This window comes from Lepidochelys kempii, chromosome 8 (assembly GCF_965140265.1).
Source record: "Lepidochelys kempii isolate rLepKem1 chromosome 8, rLepKem1.hap2, whole genome shotgun sequence".
NCBI classification, from domain to species: domain Eukaryota; kingdom Metazoa; phylum Chordata; order Testudines; family Cheloniidae; genus Lepidochelys; species Lepidochelys kempii.
In genome coordinates this window covers 97,669,674-97,687,977 of record NC_133263.1, presented here as the reverse complement: position 1 = coordinate 97,687,977, position 18,304 = coordinate 97,669,674, and the positions used below count along the sequence as shown (strand labels likewise).

Sequence of the window (18,304 nt, the reverse complement as noted above, 5' to 3'; positions counted from 1 at the left end):
AATAAAAGGAACAGATCCCCCAAAATCTGAATCAGAGACTTAGCAAAATTATTTCTGATCTATAGCTTCAGCTCTGCATATTTGGTTCCAAACTGGCCACTTTTCGAGAAGAGACATTGCCTTGGGGGTGGGGGAGGCTTTTAAATAGTAATTTCATCTAGATTTGAAAGGGGAGCTCATCCAATTCACACATGCAAACTGGTTTTACCGCCAGCCCCTCATGAGGAGTAGTAATATTGCTCAAATCCAGATTTTGGTTAAAGCTATAATTGTTACCAGCATGATTTAATGTTTAACTAACCCAGTCTACATATGTCTTGGACAATTGACAGAGAATTGATCGAAATTGATTGGTTGCTCTTCAGTACCTGCAAGCGGGGGGTGGATTTCAGTTTTATTTTATTCTGTTAAAAAAAAAAGTGGAGCGTATATATCACTATGCTCAAAGCGGAACGATCTTCGGGGTTGGATACATTTAACGCCTAGCTGTTTGCAAACTGAGAAAGTAAAAGCTGGATTATCGCAGATCTTGATTTATATGTTTTACAAATTGGAAGCTGTGGGATTCCAAGAGCTCTTACATTTTTAAAAACCTGCTTCTTAAAGTCTGCCTTACTGTACAAATGCTGACCAGCCAGCCTCTAAAACCTGGAATCCTGAGAACTATCCCAACATGCTGCTAACTCCGCTCAATTAGCGACTGGTATCTTCTTGGGAAACACTTCCTCGGTTTGCAACCCTGGGCACTTTCCCATTTTGCAAACACCACGGCTTTTCTTTTTTGCAACAAAACAAACAAACTCAGCACCTAAGAGAAAGCAATTTCCTTGCCTACGGCAGTGCAGAAATAAACCAATACCCTCCTCCATTCTACACGAGGATAGTCCGTAATAGAATACATAGGACTAAGGCAGAGGCTAGCAACAACCTCCACCCCCGTCTCCTCCTACGGAAACTACAGCTCCCAGGATGCACTACCTCGACCTGGTTCTACAGTCCCTGTGTGTGTGCATTGCATGCTGGGACTTGTAGTTTCCCCCTGCAGCGTGTGTGTGCAAAGCGAAAGGGAAGAACAGGAAGCTACCTACAACTTTCCATGTTATGCAAATAACTCGGTGTTCCTTCCAATCGGAGGTGAGTGGGCGGGGCCCAGGGTCCCGTGGTCCGCGGCCTTGCTTTCTCTGTGCCCCTTGTCTCTTTCCTTGCTTGGCGTGGCCGCCATCTTGTTCTCGCCGCGTGTTGGCTGCGGAGGGTTTGCCGGACTCAGGTGAGAACTTTCTATTTCCTCCCCTCCTCCACCGCTTCTCCATCCCCCCGTCCTCGCACCGGACCCTCTGCCCCCCCCCCCCCTTCTATCAGTCGCTCGGCCCGGCCCGGCTCGCACGGGCGGAGGAGCGGTCCGTGCTGTGAGGGGCATGGGCCTGCCCCGCTGCCTGAAGGGAGCTCGGCTTGTTCTGCGGAGTCTTTCCCCCTCCCTTCAGGGCTAGTCATGGGGGGCGACCCAGGGCAGGGACCTTTCCCGCCCTTAGAGCTGGATGTGGGGGAGGGGGTCTTCTCCACGACCGTAGACCCCGTGGGCTTCAGGGTTGGATATTGGGAGGGCCGCCTCCTTTCCAAGGCACGGACCCACTGGATATGGTGTGGGGAGAGGGTGCTGCTCTCCTGGGGGTATAATCACTTCCCACCTCCCCAGGACTGGATATTGTGTGGGGAGGGGGTGCTGCTCCACTTAGCTATAATCAGTTCCCAACTCCCCAAGGCTGGATTTTGTCCCCTTCTCCTTTTCAGGGGCATACCCTGCTTCCCTCCAGGTGTCGGGGGCAATTAATATTGTGGGGATCTCTTCTGCACCCCCTCTCCTGCTGAAAATGATGGGGAATTCTCTCCTGTAGAAAACAAACATCTTTCTCCCACCTCCTTTTTTCCAGCTGGATTTTGTGGGGAGCCCCTATCTCAGGACATGTCCATTATAGGGACTCTTTCCTGTGAATGTATTTGGAGGCTCTGGCATCCCTTCCCCCTCATTACCACCTGAGGCTAGCACCTTTCTTTCTTTGCCAAGTATGGAAGTTGTGAGGGGTTTCTCCTTGCTGAACAGTGAAACATTAATGACTTCCTGGGGCAGACCAGCTAAAAGACTCCCAAAATTACTGTATACAGAAGGTGTTGGGTGCTTTCTCCTTCTAATTGTGGTGGTTTTGGTTTTAAGAAAAAACAGTAATCATCCCATTTTATGCAGTGGATACTTTAACTTCATAATGGATGAGTTGAATATCATAGCTCTTTATTGTGTGAAGGGTGTTGTGAGACCATGGTATTTGTGTAGCCTGAATACCTAATAAAATTTATTCATTCAAAATGTACTGCGATATTACTGAACTGATTGAGATTAATCATGGGAATGGCAAAGAAAGCTTACATTTTAAAGCAGTCTTATGAAAGACTTCCTTTTCCAATGTCACCTTGCCATTTTTACTTTATTAAAGTGCAGTAGTTTTAGAAATGACTCTTGTGAAATGCATGCTGTTTTAGAAAGTAAATTGAGTTGCCTGTCACTCAGCTGTATTGTAAGTTTATTAGAGGGTTTTTTTTGTGGGGGGGACACGACAAATACACTGATAGGATGGTAAATTAATATTAAAATTAGAATAATATGTTAACTGTGACTGAATTTCCTGGTTTCTGTCAGTTTGTATCAGAATGCCGTCCCTTCTCCTAACATATATTTTCTTCTGCATTCTATGTCATTTAGATCAGGGGTTCTCAACCTTTTCTGAGACACCCCCCCACCCCCATGCTATAAAAACTCCACAGCCTGCCTGTTCCACAACTGGTTTTCTGCATATCCAGTAGATTAAAAGCCAGGGCTGGCATTAGCAGTAGCAAGCAGGGCAATTGCCTGGGGCCCCATGCCACAGGGGGCCCGCAAAGCTAAGTTGTTAAAGCTTTGGCTTCAGCCCCAGGTCCCAGTGAGTTGAACACCGGCCCTACTCTGTTTTGTTTTTTTTGTTTTTTTTTTTGGCGGACCCCCAAAACCTGCTTCTGGGCCCCCGATCCCTGGTTGAGAAGCACTGATTTAGATGATACGGCTTACATTGTCTTGAGCTCTTGTTAGCGAATGTTTTTGTTGCTTATGATATTATTTTAAAGGACATTACTATGAACTTGAAAATTTATAATGTACATTTAAAAATATTTTTAAGTAAAGGTAGTGTCATATAAAAATTGAGCTGATTTGTGCAATAAACTTAAAATTTAACATCATGCTAATATGGTCGGTATACTTATTCTTCAGACACAGCATCATGAATCAAGAAAAGTTAGCCAAGCTTCAAGCTCAGGTCCGAATAGGCGGAAAGGTAAGAAGAGGAAAACAACATTAAATTCATAGAGAGACCTGCCATATTTTATTTTCATTGTATATTTTAGTGGTCTGAAATAATACTGCTGTTATGATCAGGTTCATAGCACACTGGAGTCTGGAAAGTATCTTTCTTTAAACCCAAAACAGTTGGTTGCCAATACATGGATATTTTATTCGGTGACTTAATCTTTTCAGTGTACATCAGTTTAATGCCTAAGGGTAGAAGGGTGTTTGTAGAAGCTTGTAGCATATAAACTTAATTAAATATGAAAAATACACTTTTGCCATATTTGTAAGATTTGCTTATATTTAAGATACTTGATGAATTGTCTTTCTGGTAAAACAAACTTTGTGCCTTTCTTAAAATAACTTTTGGAAAATAAGAAAGAGAACATCTTGAGAAAGGAAAGAAAAAAAAAGAAGGAAAATGTAAATGTTTCCTCTTATTGAGAACTTGCTGTGAAACACTTTGATTTGTAAATAAGCCAGTGTAAATCTCTTATACTGGACCCTTTGATATTAATTTATCCAATGACTTTATGCTTTTAAAAAAACCCTAGGAACAAGCTTGTCCAAGTAAAGCCTAACATACTAAAATTTTATAAAGGGTAAACTGTAAAGAACTTTGGGTCATGGGACTTCTCTGTATTCTAGAGCGAATGAGAGATGGAGCATACTGGGGTAGTATGATTTTAAATTTGTGGAATAGTGTATTTTCTGGGAGAGAATTGTTCAGCTCTGTATCATTTGCTGTGAACTTTGGAAAACTGGGCCAGGTTGTCAACCCAGGCTTGATAATTATCAGAGCAGCTTTGACAATCTAAGTGCAGTACTCAGCAACTTCTTTTTGTTTAAATTAGTTAGTTGATATTATGGTACATGTGACTGTAGCGTCCGATCTTCAGAGTTGCTGACTAATGTTTCTTGCATTGTCTGACTTTTTCAGGGTACAGCTCGCAGAAAGAAGAAGGTGGTGCACAGGACAGCGACAGCTGATGACAAAAAACTTCAGAGTTCACTCAAAAAATTGGCAGTAAATAATATCGCTGGCATTGAAGAGGTATAGTGGTATAAGAAGTTAATTGCCCTGTCTACATTGTTCACTTTTACCATTTTTTACTATTACCAGCAGGACAGTGGGGTGGGAGGAGGTATTGTTTCATATTCTCTGTGTATATATAAAGTCTGCTGCAGTTTCCACGGTATGCATCCGATGAAGTGAGCTGTAGCTCACGAAAGCTCATGCTCAAATAAATTGGTTAGTCTCTAAGGTGCCACAAGTACTCCTTTTCTTTTTGCGAATACAGACTAACACGGCTGTTACTCTGAAAATTGTTCACTTTAAAATTGACAGCTGGCTAGACGTTGAAATGCTAAGAAAAGTTGGGTCTGATTCTCATCTCACATGGTGTAACTCCCTGACTTCGGTGAAGTTACTCCAGGTTTACATAATTGGTGTAAATGGTAACAGATTTTGCACCCTAATTACTTTAAGCTGTTGGTATTGGAAACTGGCTGGCTGCCTGTGTTGCATATACCTTTGAATCGCTTAAAAACAAAATCTGCTCAAATGATTTTTTTTTCTTAGTAAAATTGGTTTGTCTGAATTTGATTACAGTTAAACATTTCTGACTCTTAAATTAAAGTTACTTGGTAAGCAAAACAGCGTGCCTGATGCTGTACAAAATGTAAAGGAGAAACATAATGTGGACCTCTTTCTAGATTTCAAGACTTGGCTACTATATTGTTACATGGAAACAAACAGAATTGATTAACAATCACAAGGAGCAGTTGTGGGTTTTGTTTTGTTTTTTTTACATTTTCAAAGACACTAAATACTCTCTCTCTACATATAAGTTATGATCCCAGTTAGCTGAATCTGGCCCAACTAGACAGTAATGGAACCTCTTCGATGTTTTTAGAATATCTTTTTTAAAAATACAAATTTTACAGGAAAGTCGGAGTATTTTTAAATTGACCTTCCTAAGAAAATTGACCTTCCCATGTGCCACTGTGTACAAATGAAGAGAATGCTGAGATAATATGTAGAGGGGAGTGACCATAAATTAAATGTTATTGCAGTATTTGGCTGAAGAAACATAAAACATTCGATTAATTTTAAATTTTGTATTGTGTATGTGGAGGCCTGCTCCTTCAAGAGGTCCTAGTGCCTCTCATAGGGTGACTATGAATTATCCTAATTTTCTTTGACTATTTGTTTGAGCACAGTTAGTGTGCTCTGTGCTGTACAAAACTCAAAGATAAACACAGTCCTTGCTCCCCTTTACCCAGAGCTTAAAATCTTAATGCACAGCCAAAACTCTTTAGATACAAACTGTTCTGGGAAACTGAAGGGATGTTATCTGGACACTGCTGGCTTCCATTTTAATGACTAGGCCCTCACTCCTGAAAGTTGTTCCTCTTGGCCAGACCCACATTGACTTTAGAGGGCTCTATCTGTGCAGGACAGCTTGCAGGATTGAAGCCTGGGTGTGAGAGTGCTTATCAGTAAGGTGGGTTGAGAATGATGAACTGTTTAAGTAAGAATGATCACCATGCACACTGAGATCTGAAACAAGTTCCAGGCATAAAGGACATCATGCAGCTTTATGAGACTGTTGTCTAAAAACAGGTTTAGAGTCTAATTCTAAATTATTTTAAATTAATCTTTATTGTGTAGGAACATTCCCTAGGCACTCAAATCTTCAGTATTTGTTTTTAAGCTTAGTCTCTGCCTTTTCCCCATAACATCTCAGTTAAAAACAAATTGAATGACTATAATAAAACAAAAAAACACAATGTTATAAATATGCTGCCATTGACTATGTTTACCAGGACTTTTTCTTTCCTTATTTAAAATAAAGACATTTCCAAAACACTCTTATTTTACACTCATTCTTTCTCAGTTTCAGAAAAAAATACCTTTCATTTTCTTTCCTTCTCCATCTAGTTTAAAACAAAACATGACAAAACCCAGATATACTGTTCCTGTTTAGAGGCAGAAATGGACTAGTGGTCCATCTAGTCAGGCATCCTTCCTCTGGCAGTGGCTAATTCCAGATGATTTAGAAGCAAGTGAAAATCTTCATCATACCTATGGTCAAGACATTGGTGTGATTGTGTGGGCATTAGAGGTCGGTGCTGGGAGAATTGAGGCGTAAGGGGCTTATGATGTGCATGGGTGGACCCCTGCACTCTCATGGATTCTTTTGACTTGAGTAGGACTCCGTACAGGTATAGGGATCCATCTCTGTGCATCGTATTGCAGTATTTGGACCTAAGTTTTCAAGTATTTACCATGGAAGTAGGAGACGCTTATTTTTCCCTCTGATCTCTTCCCAGATGATAATTGGCTTATGCTCTGGAGCATGATGATTTATATAAATTGTTGTCCTTGGCAGGTCACTTTTTAACCAAAACAATTAATTTAACTGTATGATAACACAATAGAACACAGTAATCCATTGCCACGCGTTTATCTGAATACTAGTTTCATAAAGGAACTTCAGCTCTCAACTTTTGCATTTCCATTCAATGTACATGTCCTTCTGCTATAAACCTATATTCCATTTCCATTACAGGTTTGGCTAATTATAACTTTTTAATTCATTTTTATTACTCTCTAAGAATTATAGAGACTTTTCTAAATTCTCTAAATATAGGCTTGAATATTTAAAAATGTTAATATAAACAATGTTGTTTTGCAGCATTTGTACAGACAAAACTATTAGAGTATATTAGTGAAATGCATGAAATGTACTAATTGTTCTGTATTTAAATAGGTGAATATGATAAAAGATGATGGAACAGTTATTCATTTCAACAACCCCAAGGTCCAAGCTTCCCTTTCCGCTAACACTTTTGCAATTACTGGTCATGCAGAGGCTAAACCGATCACAGAAATGCTCCCGGGAATCTTAAGCCAGCTTGGTGCTGACAGTTTAACAAGTCTCAGGAAGTTAGCTGAACAGTTCCCAAGACAAGGTGGGTGTCCCTATTTGGATCATCTTATTGAAGATTTTTAAAAAGTTGTATCACCTTTTGGAAAAGGTTTGGGGTAAAATTTTCCAAAGGGCTAGTGTGATGTAGGCTCTCTGGAAAACTTTATACTTGGCCTAATACTTTGTGTTTTACTAATCCAAATAAATCACCCAAACTATTTTCACAGTAAACTTCACTTGTTCTTATGAGAGAAGACTTTCTCATGCAATACAGTTTTCTTCTATATTAATTATACTACTTTTCCTAACATCTTGACTAGCACAGTGTATCTGAAACTAAATATCACTGCATTAGACTTTATGCTTTACTACTTTATGATATGAGTAGGCACCTTAAATCCCCCTGAACTATAACATTGTGATCATTAGCTTTCCATGTATTTTCTGTTTGGCTTGCTGATAGATGTTGGATTTTTATAAATTCCAAACCCACTTTCTATTCTCATAAATATCACCGTGATATAAACTGTTCTGCTCTTCATTTAATATTGCTATCCACTTAACAATGTTGTTGTAATGTAATGAAAGGCCTATTTTCAGTCTGTTTCAAGACTCTGTTACGTCGGCCCGGCTATGTGAAAAAAAGGCACATTTTTTCAGTTACAAGTTAGACATGTTTGTCAGTAGTACTGTGTTTTAAAATACCTTGCAATATTAAGTATATGGTTTCATGACTTGATGAAGCATGTCTTCTATTTTCAGGAATATAGAATGAAATATAAAAAAGGTAGATTGATATAAATTATTATTTCTAAACTGAAACTTTTAACTTGATAGAAATTTCTGCAAGAGTTGAAGTAACTTCTATAGGCAGAATAAAAGGTTAGTGATAGCTATACAGATAAAAATGCTGGTGCCATAAAATCAGGTGAGGAGAATGCATAGTATAACAGTTGGAATAAACTAGTTAATTGATACTTTTAAACATCTTTTTCTTTGATAATGCTACACTTCAATATTGAACACTTACTGTAGTGAGATGTTTACCTAAAATGCTGCTTTAAATACATAAAACTAACAGTAATTCAAGGCTCACCTGGATGTAGGATTCAGTTTCTTCTGTTTAGCAATTCATTTTGAGGTAATCATAGGCTTATATAAAATGTTTTTCCCCCTCTCTCCTCACCACCTCTCCTCCCATCTTCCTTGAAAGAGCAACCATACACTTCAAACTTACTCTCAGATCATCAAAAAATGAAACTAAATTACATTTTTCCTTTTTTCATTGCACATATTTAATGTCCCAGTGTCTCATCACTTTGTAAAACCTTTAGAACTGTGATATGCGGTAACAGTTTAAAGGTTTTTTTTTTCTGAAAGATGTACAGTACTTGATGCAGTTGTATTGTAGCATCACAATGGAATACCGGAAGGGGTATGTGTGGCCAAGGGGGCAGGAACTGGTGTTTTGAATTGAACATTCTATTTGGGGGAATGCATCTTAGCTCTTCAAATCCTGTCAATTTTGAACTTGCTTAACAATTGCTAGGCTATCAATCAACTTTCTTAGGAAAAAAAGGTGGAAATGGGGAGTCACTTTTTCAACAGTGAGCATTCTTTCATCATCTCTAATTAAAATATTGGAGGCTTAAGCTTTAAAAACAGAGGCTGAGCATGCACAGTAGTTAGTTTAACTTTGTGCACAATGCTATTGTCATTATTGTTGTAAACTCCCATATTGGAGTTTATAGTTTTTCATTTCATGTTGTGCATTGATGAAACTAGAGTCCTTGCTGCCACACTCATTCAAACAGAGAAATCCAGTTCTTAATTTCAAACTTTTTTATTCATACTTTTTAAAATATTTTTGAACATGCTCTAAAGGAAGCATAAAAATATATAGATGTAAAATGGCACTAGGTAATACCTACTACTTGTTCTAAGGTCCAACAAATTTACCCATCCCCAAGAGAACCAAGACAATTTAAATGTATATTTTAATTTCCTTATTTTCCCTAAGTTTTAGAAGAGCCAAGAGTTCAAGTCAAGACAGAAACACCAAATAATTTTCTATGTTACTAGTAGCCATAAAGAGAAAAAATCCAATTTGTCTAAATTTCAAATGGAGACATGAGCCCATTCTGATACATTAAACATCCTTGCAACCAGTCCACATTTAGGACACTTCTTAAGATGTTACAGAATTCATCTGAGTAACAGGAAGGAAAAACTGGTAAGAAGGAATTGTTCTATTCTGTAGTTTTTCACACTTTTGAGTACATTTGACAGGTATGCTATATGTTGAGAGCTCCAGTAGTCTTAAAGCTGTAGTTTTATTTAAATAGAACTTACAGGGGAATGATAGGTTTCTTATGGACCCCTGAATGGGAATGCTGTATTTTTCAGAATGTTCTCTCCTTGCAGTAGTAACCTCCAAGAGAAATCAGAAGATATCCACTTCCTGTTTTAACCTGTAAATTATGGCTTTTGTTTTGTGAGAGACAAGTATTGTATAAATGGGACTAACTGTTGTGTTAAAGCATATACTTAGTACAAAACTTTTTTATAGTGTTGGATAGCAAAGCAACAAAATCTGAAGACATTGATGAAGAAGATGATGATGTCCCCGGTAGGTTCACTAGCTCATTCTATTTCTTCAATTTGAGATTTAGTTACCATTCTGATACATGTTTAGATTTGTGCAACTGTATTTCTCTTGCATTTAGAGAGGCAGTTTGGTATAATGGACTGATCATGGAACTGAGATAAGGAACTCCTGAATTGCAGCTTTCACACTAACTTACTGTGTGGCCTTGGGCAAATCACTTAACCTATCTGTGTCTTACCATCTGTAAAATAAGGATAAATGCTACAGGGAGGTTGGGAGGATTAACTATTTAATATTTGTACAGTGGCTTCAGGATGTAAAATACTATATGAATTTTCAGTAGTAATCATTGGATTACCTTCTCAGATCAGACTGTTTAAATGCATGCTCATATCTGTAATAGGAGGTACTAAGCTCCACCTACTTCCAGGTTCTGAAAATTCTCTTAAAGGAAAAAAAATAGAATCTTAAACTGGGAACTTATAGCCATATGCCATTGTTTTTAGACTTGTTCTTTTGGGGGTAAATTGTTGGAAACTATTAATTTGTGTTTTTAACACAATTATCTTCTCTATTCATCAGTGTAATTTATTATCTAAAGAGGTAGTCAGGAGACCAAAATTCTGTCTCTGGAGTTGACATGCTGTGTGACCTTGATGGTCTATAGGTCTATTCTAAAGTTTCTACCCAACTTCACACCTAGATCCTAATTTTAAAAGGTGCTAAGCCCTCAACAGTCCAAGTGAAGTCAGCAAGAGCGCCTCTGAAAATGAGATCTAGGCATCTTATGTTGAGCATCCAAAGTTAGTGGATGTTTTAGAAATTTAGATCTTGCCTTTCCTGTACCTCAAGTTCTTCATCTTTGCAAATGATACCCCTTTTGCAAAGTCCTTTGAAATCTCTAGGTGAAAAACACTATGTAATCATTAAGCATAATTAATAAATATTCGGTATCTTAGATAAAGTTACATAGTTTCTTTAAAAAATATGAAGACAGCATTATTGGGGAAATGACTATTAAATATTTCCATCTCTTTCAGATCTCGTAGAAAACTTTGATGAAGCATCAAAGAATGAAGCGAATTAAATCATCAATAGTTCTGGAAGCTGGCATGGACTAGATTTAAGAAATCAGCTATGTGGTTCCAAAGTTTTACAGAAACAGAGAACATCACCTGTTAATAGTTCAGTAATATAAATATTTTGTATTTTAATTATGCTGTTTGTTCAGCATTTTCTGTCAGTTGATTTTGCATTTTGCACTTACTCCCAGGATCTACTTTTTCGGTCAAAATATAAGAAATGTCAGTGCAGTTTGAGGGTGTGTGCATGTGCGTATGTGTATGGTGTGGGTGTACGTATAGTGGAGAACAAATTGGAGAACAGTTCTATTTAACCTTCCCTTTGCTCTCAGAAGTAGAAGTAAAGCAAATCTTTACAGTTGTTACTTTTTATTTCCACCAAATAGTGCACAGAAAGCAGTGAAAAGTGAAAGTCTTACTTGTCCACATTTCATTAATTCAAGGCATTCTGCCATTAAGACTTGGGTTTAATTTGCTGTGTTAACTATTGTATTTGCAAATATGTATCTCTTCCATGTTGAAAATGTTCACATGCTATTTGCTATCAACCTCATGTTGATTCCAAATGATACCAAAGACAGGATATTTACAGCCTGTTTGGTATGGTAACATTTTTAAAAATCAGACCTAGAAGAGTTTGCTTATTTTCCTTTTTAAAATTCCTTTATCTCTCGCTGTCTCCCTCTACTCCTCCTCTAACTTTCGCCAACTCTATCAGCCTTCATTTCGAGTCCCTTATTATAGAACTGATGTTTGTTCAACCCATTCCACATAGACTGAGCAGTATGTTCTCCTCTTGATTATGTGGGTGTACTTCCCAGGAATATTACTTGCTAATTTTCAGAGATTAGTTCTCTCTACCATCCAGAAGAGCTAGGCTGAGTCAGTTCTTGAACTTGGACATCCAGTTGGTAACAGTTCTGTGCATTACTTTTGCACAGTAACATACTGTTGCTTAAAGGACTTTGAGCTGTTCCAGTGCCATAACTGCAGCCATTAGGAGCTGACAAGGCACTGTCATTCTCCAGGGCACTAGAAATTAGGAGTGTCTTGCGGATAATACTTAATGTGAGAGAAAGAGGTCGTTGATCATATTGCTGTAGCCTCCTGCTGGGCAGTTTGTGCAATGACTCTGAAGGGATTTTTTTTGGCCTATCTAACTTTGCCTATAACCTACCTCTTGGTTTGGTGTCATGGCTATAGTAGCTTATTAAATACCACAAACCTTTTGTAGGCATGCAGAGGACTTTGGAGGTATCACTGGTATACTGCAGTATTTTCTGAACCTTCCTTCAAAATGCTCAATGTGAATCCCTTTGTCAGAGGCTCTTTGAAGGTGCTTGATGTAACTTGCATTACAACATAGTTGGCATCACTGTTAACCTGTGTCAAGGGCAGCTGTGGCTTAGGAAAGCCATTTTTCTCTACATCTGTCATCTTAAATATAGCTTAATTCTGAGACATATCAGCTTTCTACGTAGGTTCATACACTAGATAACTGTAAAATACAACGCTATCAGTACATGAGAGTTCTAGTGACATCAACGTAAACTGCAAAAGCAGAGCTCTTGTGGTTTGTCATCTGGACTCAATTTATTTTATAGACTTGTTCAGTTTTCCTGTTATATTTTATATAATACATGGATCTTACTACAAAATAAAACAACAATACAAAAGAGGAAATGTTCCCTCTTGTGTGTCATTTCCTTCTCCCAGTAGCACTTGCTGAGGAATGTGTTGATGCAGCTACTGCTTTAAATAGCATTACATTCATTGTCATGTTGTGTTTGATAGCTAACATGATAGCTTATTGGATTGGGATAGATCCTGCAATACTCTGAGAAAGCCCTGAGGATTCTCACCTTCTCCTCCCCTTTTCCTGTTAGTACTAGATGGGATTCCCTTCATTCTCATGGCTACTCCAACCTTCTGCAGATTGTTGCTCTTGGTTAATGAAAATCTCTTATTCTTTCACACGCATACAAACTGAGCAGACTGCCCTTCCAATGCCTCTTCTGGCCCAGTGAGCAAAGAAAGGAGACTAGGAAACAATCTTTCAGCTTTGCGGAGCACTTCCACTAGCTAAGTGGCATGAATGAAGAACATTTAAAAGTTGCAACTGCACTGACTTTACAGATATCCAACATATTTTTTCACTACCAATCATTTAGTTACTGAAAATCCACATATTGTAGTATAAAGCATTGATTTCTGGAATAGAAAGTGTGGTAAAAAATATTTGGAAGAGTAAAAACAGTAAGAATCTGGGGTAAAAATGATTTGGTAAGTTTGTAATGAGACTTACTGATTCATGCGCAAAAGAGAATCTTTTTAATTCTTGCTATTTGGTCATTGTAACCATCATTGCTTACCAATGTTTGGAAACCAGCAAACTATATGGGCTGTGTAAACACTTTTTTTTTTTTTTTTACTGTATCCAAAAGCTGTTGACCACTTTTGATTTGCTGCTGAAATGCTAAAGCTTATAGAAATCCATTAAACTGATTTTAATTGAAAATAACCCACCAAGGCTCTTGTGGAAAATAGCTAATGTTCCTTTAAATATAGCTAGGAAATGACTGGAACAACCTTGGTCCACACAGACAGGAGTATAGAAAATTGAATGTGCAGTATACAGGTGCCTAATTTTGAGATGTATGAATACTACATAAAGGGTGCCAGGTGTGTGGTTTTCTTTACACTATGGGATCCAGTGTCTCCATTTGGAGCCCTGAGGATTTCCTATTTACAACTCATTTCAGTGGTCCATTCTGAAGGATAACTACACAAGACTATTTAAGAACACAGTCATTACTTCCCTTGACCAAGACATCATTGTTGAATTACATGACACCCCTTTTCTTTCCTTGCTTAGGTAGACTACAGCACGTGCTAATCTAGATTGCATAAGCCAATATTAGCGTAGTTCTTTGGGAGCGAGTTACACGGTTGTGGTATCCAACCCTTGAGAAAACTGTGCTCATGAATCTTCTGCTTCTGGATGAGAGTTGTGGTGTTGCAGTGAACATAGCTGTAAAAGGTATGGATGGGGAGGGAAAGTTGACCTTGAATTGGACTCTATTCATGGGATGCTAGGGCAGAGTTCGAAGCATTGGGTTATGTGCTCGTGGTGACCTGAGATGGTCTGTAGATGGGCTGTTGTGGTTTATACCAGCTGAAGCTGTATCAGAGGTGTGGCTTTACTCCTAGATATAAACTGAAATAATCAAGCTGGAGATTGTAAGTGGGTGTTCCACTGTAGCTAATTCTGTGCCCAATAAATTATGCAATCTTCTGGCCCGCCAAAGATGGAAGTGGCCAGTTTTTCATTGCTGTGGCTGTTTGTCAAGTAGTAGTAAAGCATCTAAATGGATCTGAAGGCTACAAACTGATGTAACAATCTGTGGGCAGATGCCCTTAGTCTTGGAGGATGTTAAAGAGGAGGCAAGTCCTTGACATCACTCTCCATTTCTCTCCAGCATCATTTCCATTTTGCCTAGGTTCCGCTTTATCCCACTGATCTCAGCTAGTCTTTAAGAAAACTGGGAGGTTGTGTTGTTTACTTTTTGACCTGTCCCAACGCAAATGTTTGTCTACAGGGAAGATAGACATGCTTCCTTTGCTATACTGGGTCTTGAAATAAAGCATCAAGTCATAAAATTACCAAGCTTCAATTAATATATTTCTGTAACAAAATATACAATAGAAGAAAGTTCGCCTCAAATTTTCTTTAAAAAACAATTTTAAATGTAGTTTGTGATGAAGGAGCTCTTGTTAGAACTAGTAATTTGGCTCTTGCCACACATACTTTCCATTTGTAATTATAATTGTTCATTTTAATTAGCATAAAATACCATTTAGCTTTTCACGGGTTCTTTTTAGATATTGGAACCCCATCAGTACCTGGCCCAAGCTGGGGAAGCTAATGATCCAACCAGTGGACCAAATTCGGTAATGAATCCTGGTTGCATCACATGCGACCTGCGGCACGTTGCATGTACGCATTTAAAAAAAAAAATCCCCACACACATGCACATGAGGCATAGCATTTCACAGTATAACCCATTTCATTGGGGCACAGTTATCAGCAATATAAAAGATTTCATTACTTTCCAAAGTGTTACAAAAGGGTTGTTCTTTAACTTTTTTAACAAAAAAAACACCCTTATGCTGTTGACCTTTGATCCCCACCACCTTTAAAGAATTATATGGTTCATGTTGTTATGCTGTCCAAAATATTCCTCTTCTTTGAAATTAGACTTAATCTAATCATCTTAATTTTATTTGACTGTTAAACCATAAAAATTGAAATTCAGCTGACATGAAGATTTTAATTTTTAAAGCCGCAAAAACCAAAGAAATTTTGGTTTAAGGCTGAATCTGTATATACAGGGGCTTAATTGTTCTGTATAGGTAGGCAAAGTGTTCTTTCCAGAGTCTTGTCTCCTGTCTCGAGATTACCTTCAGGATGTTTGAATGAGAAGTAAAAGGCATTAATATAAAATCAAGAATTTGGAGATGACAATCATCTTTGAAATAATCACAGAAGAGCTGAATATTAAAATCAGGATGAACATGGAGAAGACCAAAATCATGTCAGTTTGAATGTGAAAAAAATAAAAGATCAAGAAATTATTAAAGCAAGAATATTAGGTGAAGAGGTGAAGCAAAGCTTGGTGACTCATTTCAAGGAACTTTTACATCATTAGGAGGTGCAAGCATGTTCTCTGTTTTAAAGAGACCATATAATACTTAGTACTTGCTCATAGATGACTAAAGACTGAAACCATACCAAGAAGGGTTGGAAACAACACCAAGAAGGCAGAACAGAAATGTAGGCTGGAGATAGTTGTGCCTTCTATAAAATTAGATAGGAGGATGATCAAAATTAAACCAAGTGAAGCATCTTGATGACTGAAAGATAAATACTTAGCGCTTGTATAGAGGTATGCAACCCCTGTGGTCTAGCCAGCTTGGACAAAGTAGATTAATATTTTTCTCCATTTCCAGATGAGGGCAGGAAATGGTTTGAGAGGTTGACTTCCTTAAGGCAAGATGGCACATCAGTGACCTAAAATAGGAATTACCAGGCCATGCCAAAAAAAAAAAAATCACTACATATGTGATGGCATGTAAAACAATACACAGAGGCCAAATTACAGTCAGCAATGAGAAAAGGTGAATTTGGCATTTTTGTTTTGTGATGGCAATAGTGAGGCTTTTATCATGTATTGAATGAGGAAGTGAAAAAGATGTAAGTACCAACACTCCCTTAGCTGTACATTCAATTGATATGAGGTAATCTTAAATATACAGTAATCACTGAAAAATTAATGAATGGGGATTGACAGGTTCAAGGGAGAAGTTCTAAACCGGATTCTTGTATTTTAGGATTTCATGTGCATAAATATAAACGATAAATATATTTTTAAATGTTTTTTTTTACTAACAATCTAAAATCCCAAAAATACCTATCTTAGGTTTATACTCTGTTGGCTATTGAGTGCTCTGGGAACATCCTGAGGCCTGGACAAATAAAACATTGGAATTTCATCTGATTTACTACTGAAGACTGAGATATATTACTAGTTTGCTACCCCTGAATTTGTATGCAATGGAAAAGAGTGTACACAGTCTGCAATACGTGCTATGGGATTTCATGGATTTTCATAGCTAATCTACTCCATATTCAGCTCATTTTTGTACAGAATGAGTGAGAGCTTCTATCACAGGCTTATTTAATTACCAGTATCCTGAAATTTTTTCCATGGCATATAATACCAGTCTTGATCTTGGTTTTTAATCCTAAATGTCCAAACAATTACATGCTTTTCATTGTTTCGTACAAAAAGGTTACTGCACCTGGCCATTTCATGCTATTTAATACCATAGATAACTGAGAGACTTCTGGTTCCAGATTGGTGAGTAACCCTTCTAGCAATTGCAATAATGTGTGCTTTAGGAGTGAACTTTTTAACTGGCTTATTGCATATCTTACCAGCTGTAATACACTATTATGGTAAATAAAACTGCATTAGTGAAGTTTCAAAATCCTGACCAATAAAGAAACAAGAAAAACTCCAATCATGTGTGGTAATAGAATAGGCAGTGTTTGCTTATGATTAGAGCATGAGACTTGGGAGATCTGGGTTTTGTTTCTAACTTTGCCACTTGCTTTTTGTGCATCTTTGACCAATTTACTTAACCTCTCTTTGTTAGTTTCTAGAGCTGTAAAATGGGGATAATGTACATTTTCAAAAATTACTTTGAAATCATCAGACACATAAGTGGTAGGTATTGCTACTGGTATTTTATCAAATATCTTGAGCAAGTAAGGGAATTTTGAAACCTCGCAATGTAGTCTGTGCTTTTGAAAAAAAGAAAAGTGGAATTTTGTTTGATAAATATTGTCAGCTAAATAAAGATTATCTTTTGGACAAAGTCTACATGATCACTGATGACAACTGACGACATATATCCTATTGGGATCCAGGAAGTGGGCGGGCGGAAGCCCTCCCACTGCTAAAGGGTCCCTGCCCCCTAGCCTAAGGCGACATATATGTTGGGCAAACTAAATGCATAATACACCTGATTTCAAATAAATACAAAATGCATATACTGCTGTTACTAAAAATATAAAATATTTTAAATGCAATGAAAAATTGGAGTTGTATTTTGATTTTGTCACAATTGATTTTCAATTTTTCAATCTAAAGGATATTTCTTAGTTTTGTCTCCTGAGGGTTCCTTCTTAATTGGACCTATCTATTAGTAATATTCACTAGTTTTCCTGAAGGTTTGGTTTGTAAATCAGAACATAGAGCTTAGAATGACATTTACTGGCATTTTATTAAAAAAAATTATTTTTTTTTTAATTCCTTGCTTTTGACATGTTTTGTAAGTCTCTGCCATGCATCTTGAGAGTAATGTGGTCATCCCAAACTCATGTTGACAAACTTTATTGCATGAGCTACATCAAATGCAACACGAACTGTATATGTCACTGAAAAATATGACTCTGCAATTGAAGGACCATTTCACACGGTTTTCATCTTCTTCTTTTGTAAGGTGCAGCAGTAACATTAACTACTTTAAAAGCATGCATTGGAAGCAATCAAAGTTCCATAGAACATTTTAAGTCCCCCTTCAAGCATATTCCTGGGCTCAATAACGTATCTGATATTAAAGGGATACTATTCAAAAAAGGAGATTAAAGTGTGACACCAAGATGATGTCTTAAAATTAGAAAATGGACGTGAGCCAAATCCATTTGCTGTTTGTAACAATGGACTAAATTCATTCCTGGTAT

The 18,304-nt window shown here is 37.6% G+C and overlaps 1 protein-coding gene across 2 annotated transcripts; it reads left to right on the top strand.

The window, feature by feature from the left end:
* The first annotated feature begins 1,157 nt into the window (after positions 1 to 1,157).
* On the top strand, positions 1,158 to 17,436 carry BTF3L4 (basic transcription factor 3 like 4). Of its 2 annotated transcripts, XM_073357718.1 has the most exons (6): positions 1,160 to 1,267; positions 3,296 to 3,359; positions 4,311 to 4,424; positions 7,147 to 7,348; positions 9,875 to 9,934; positions 10,954 to 17,436. In XM_073357718.1, the coding sequence occupies exons 2-6, from the start codon at positions 3,306 to 3,308 to the stop codon at positions 10,998 to 11,000; spliced, it is 477 nt and encodes a 158-aa protein (XP_073213819.1). In that variant the 5' UTR covers positions 1,160 to 1,267; positions 3,296 to 3,305; the 3' UTR covers positions 11,001 to 17,436. The 2 variants fall into 2 exon arrangements, with proteins under 2 accessions (XP_073213820.1, XP_073213819.1); XM_073357719.1 differs by lacking the exon at positions 9,875 to 9,934 and having other exon boundaries at positions 1,158 to 1,267.
* The last annotated feature ends 868 nt before the right edge of the window (positions 17,437 to 18,304 follow it).

What these genes read in the sequence shown, in the direction of transcription:
- BTF3L4 (XM_073357718.1), top strand. Translation starts at nt 3,306, where the DNA reads ATGAATCAAGAAAAGTTAGCCAAGCTTCAAGCTCAGGTCCGAATAGGC. An exon ending in TGAACAGTTCCCAAGACAAG is followed by an intron (nt 7,349 to 9,874) that starts GTGGGTGTCCCT and finishes ACTTTTTTATAG; the next exon opens with TGTTGGATAGCAAAGCAACA. An exon ending in AGAAGATGATGATGTCCCCG is followed by an intron (nt 9,935 to 10,953) that starts GTAGGTTCACTA and finishes CATCTCTTTCAG; the next exon opens with ATCTCGTAGAAAACTTTGAT.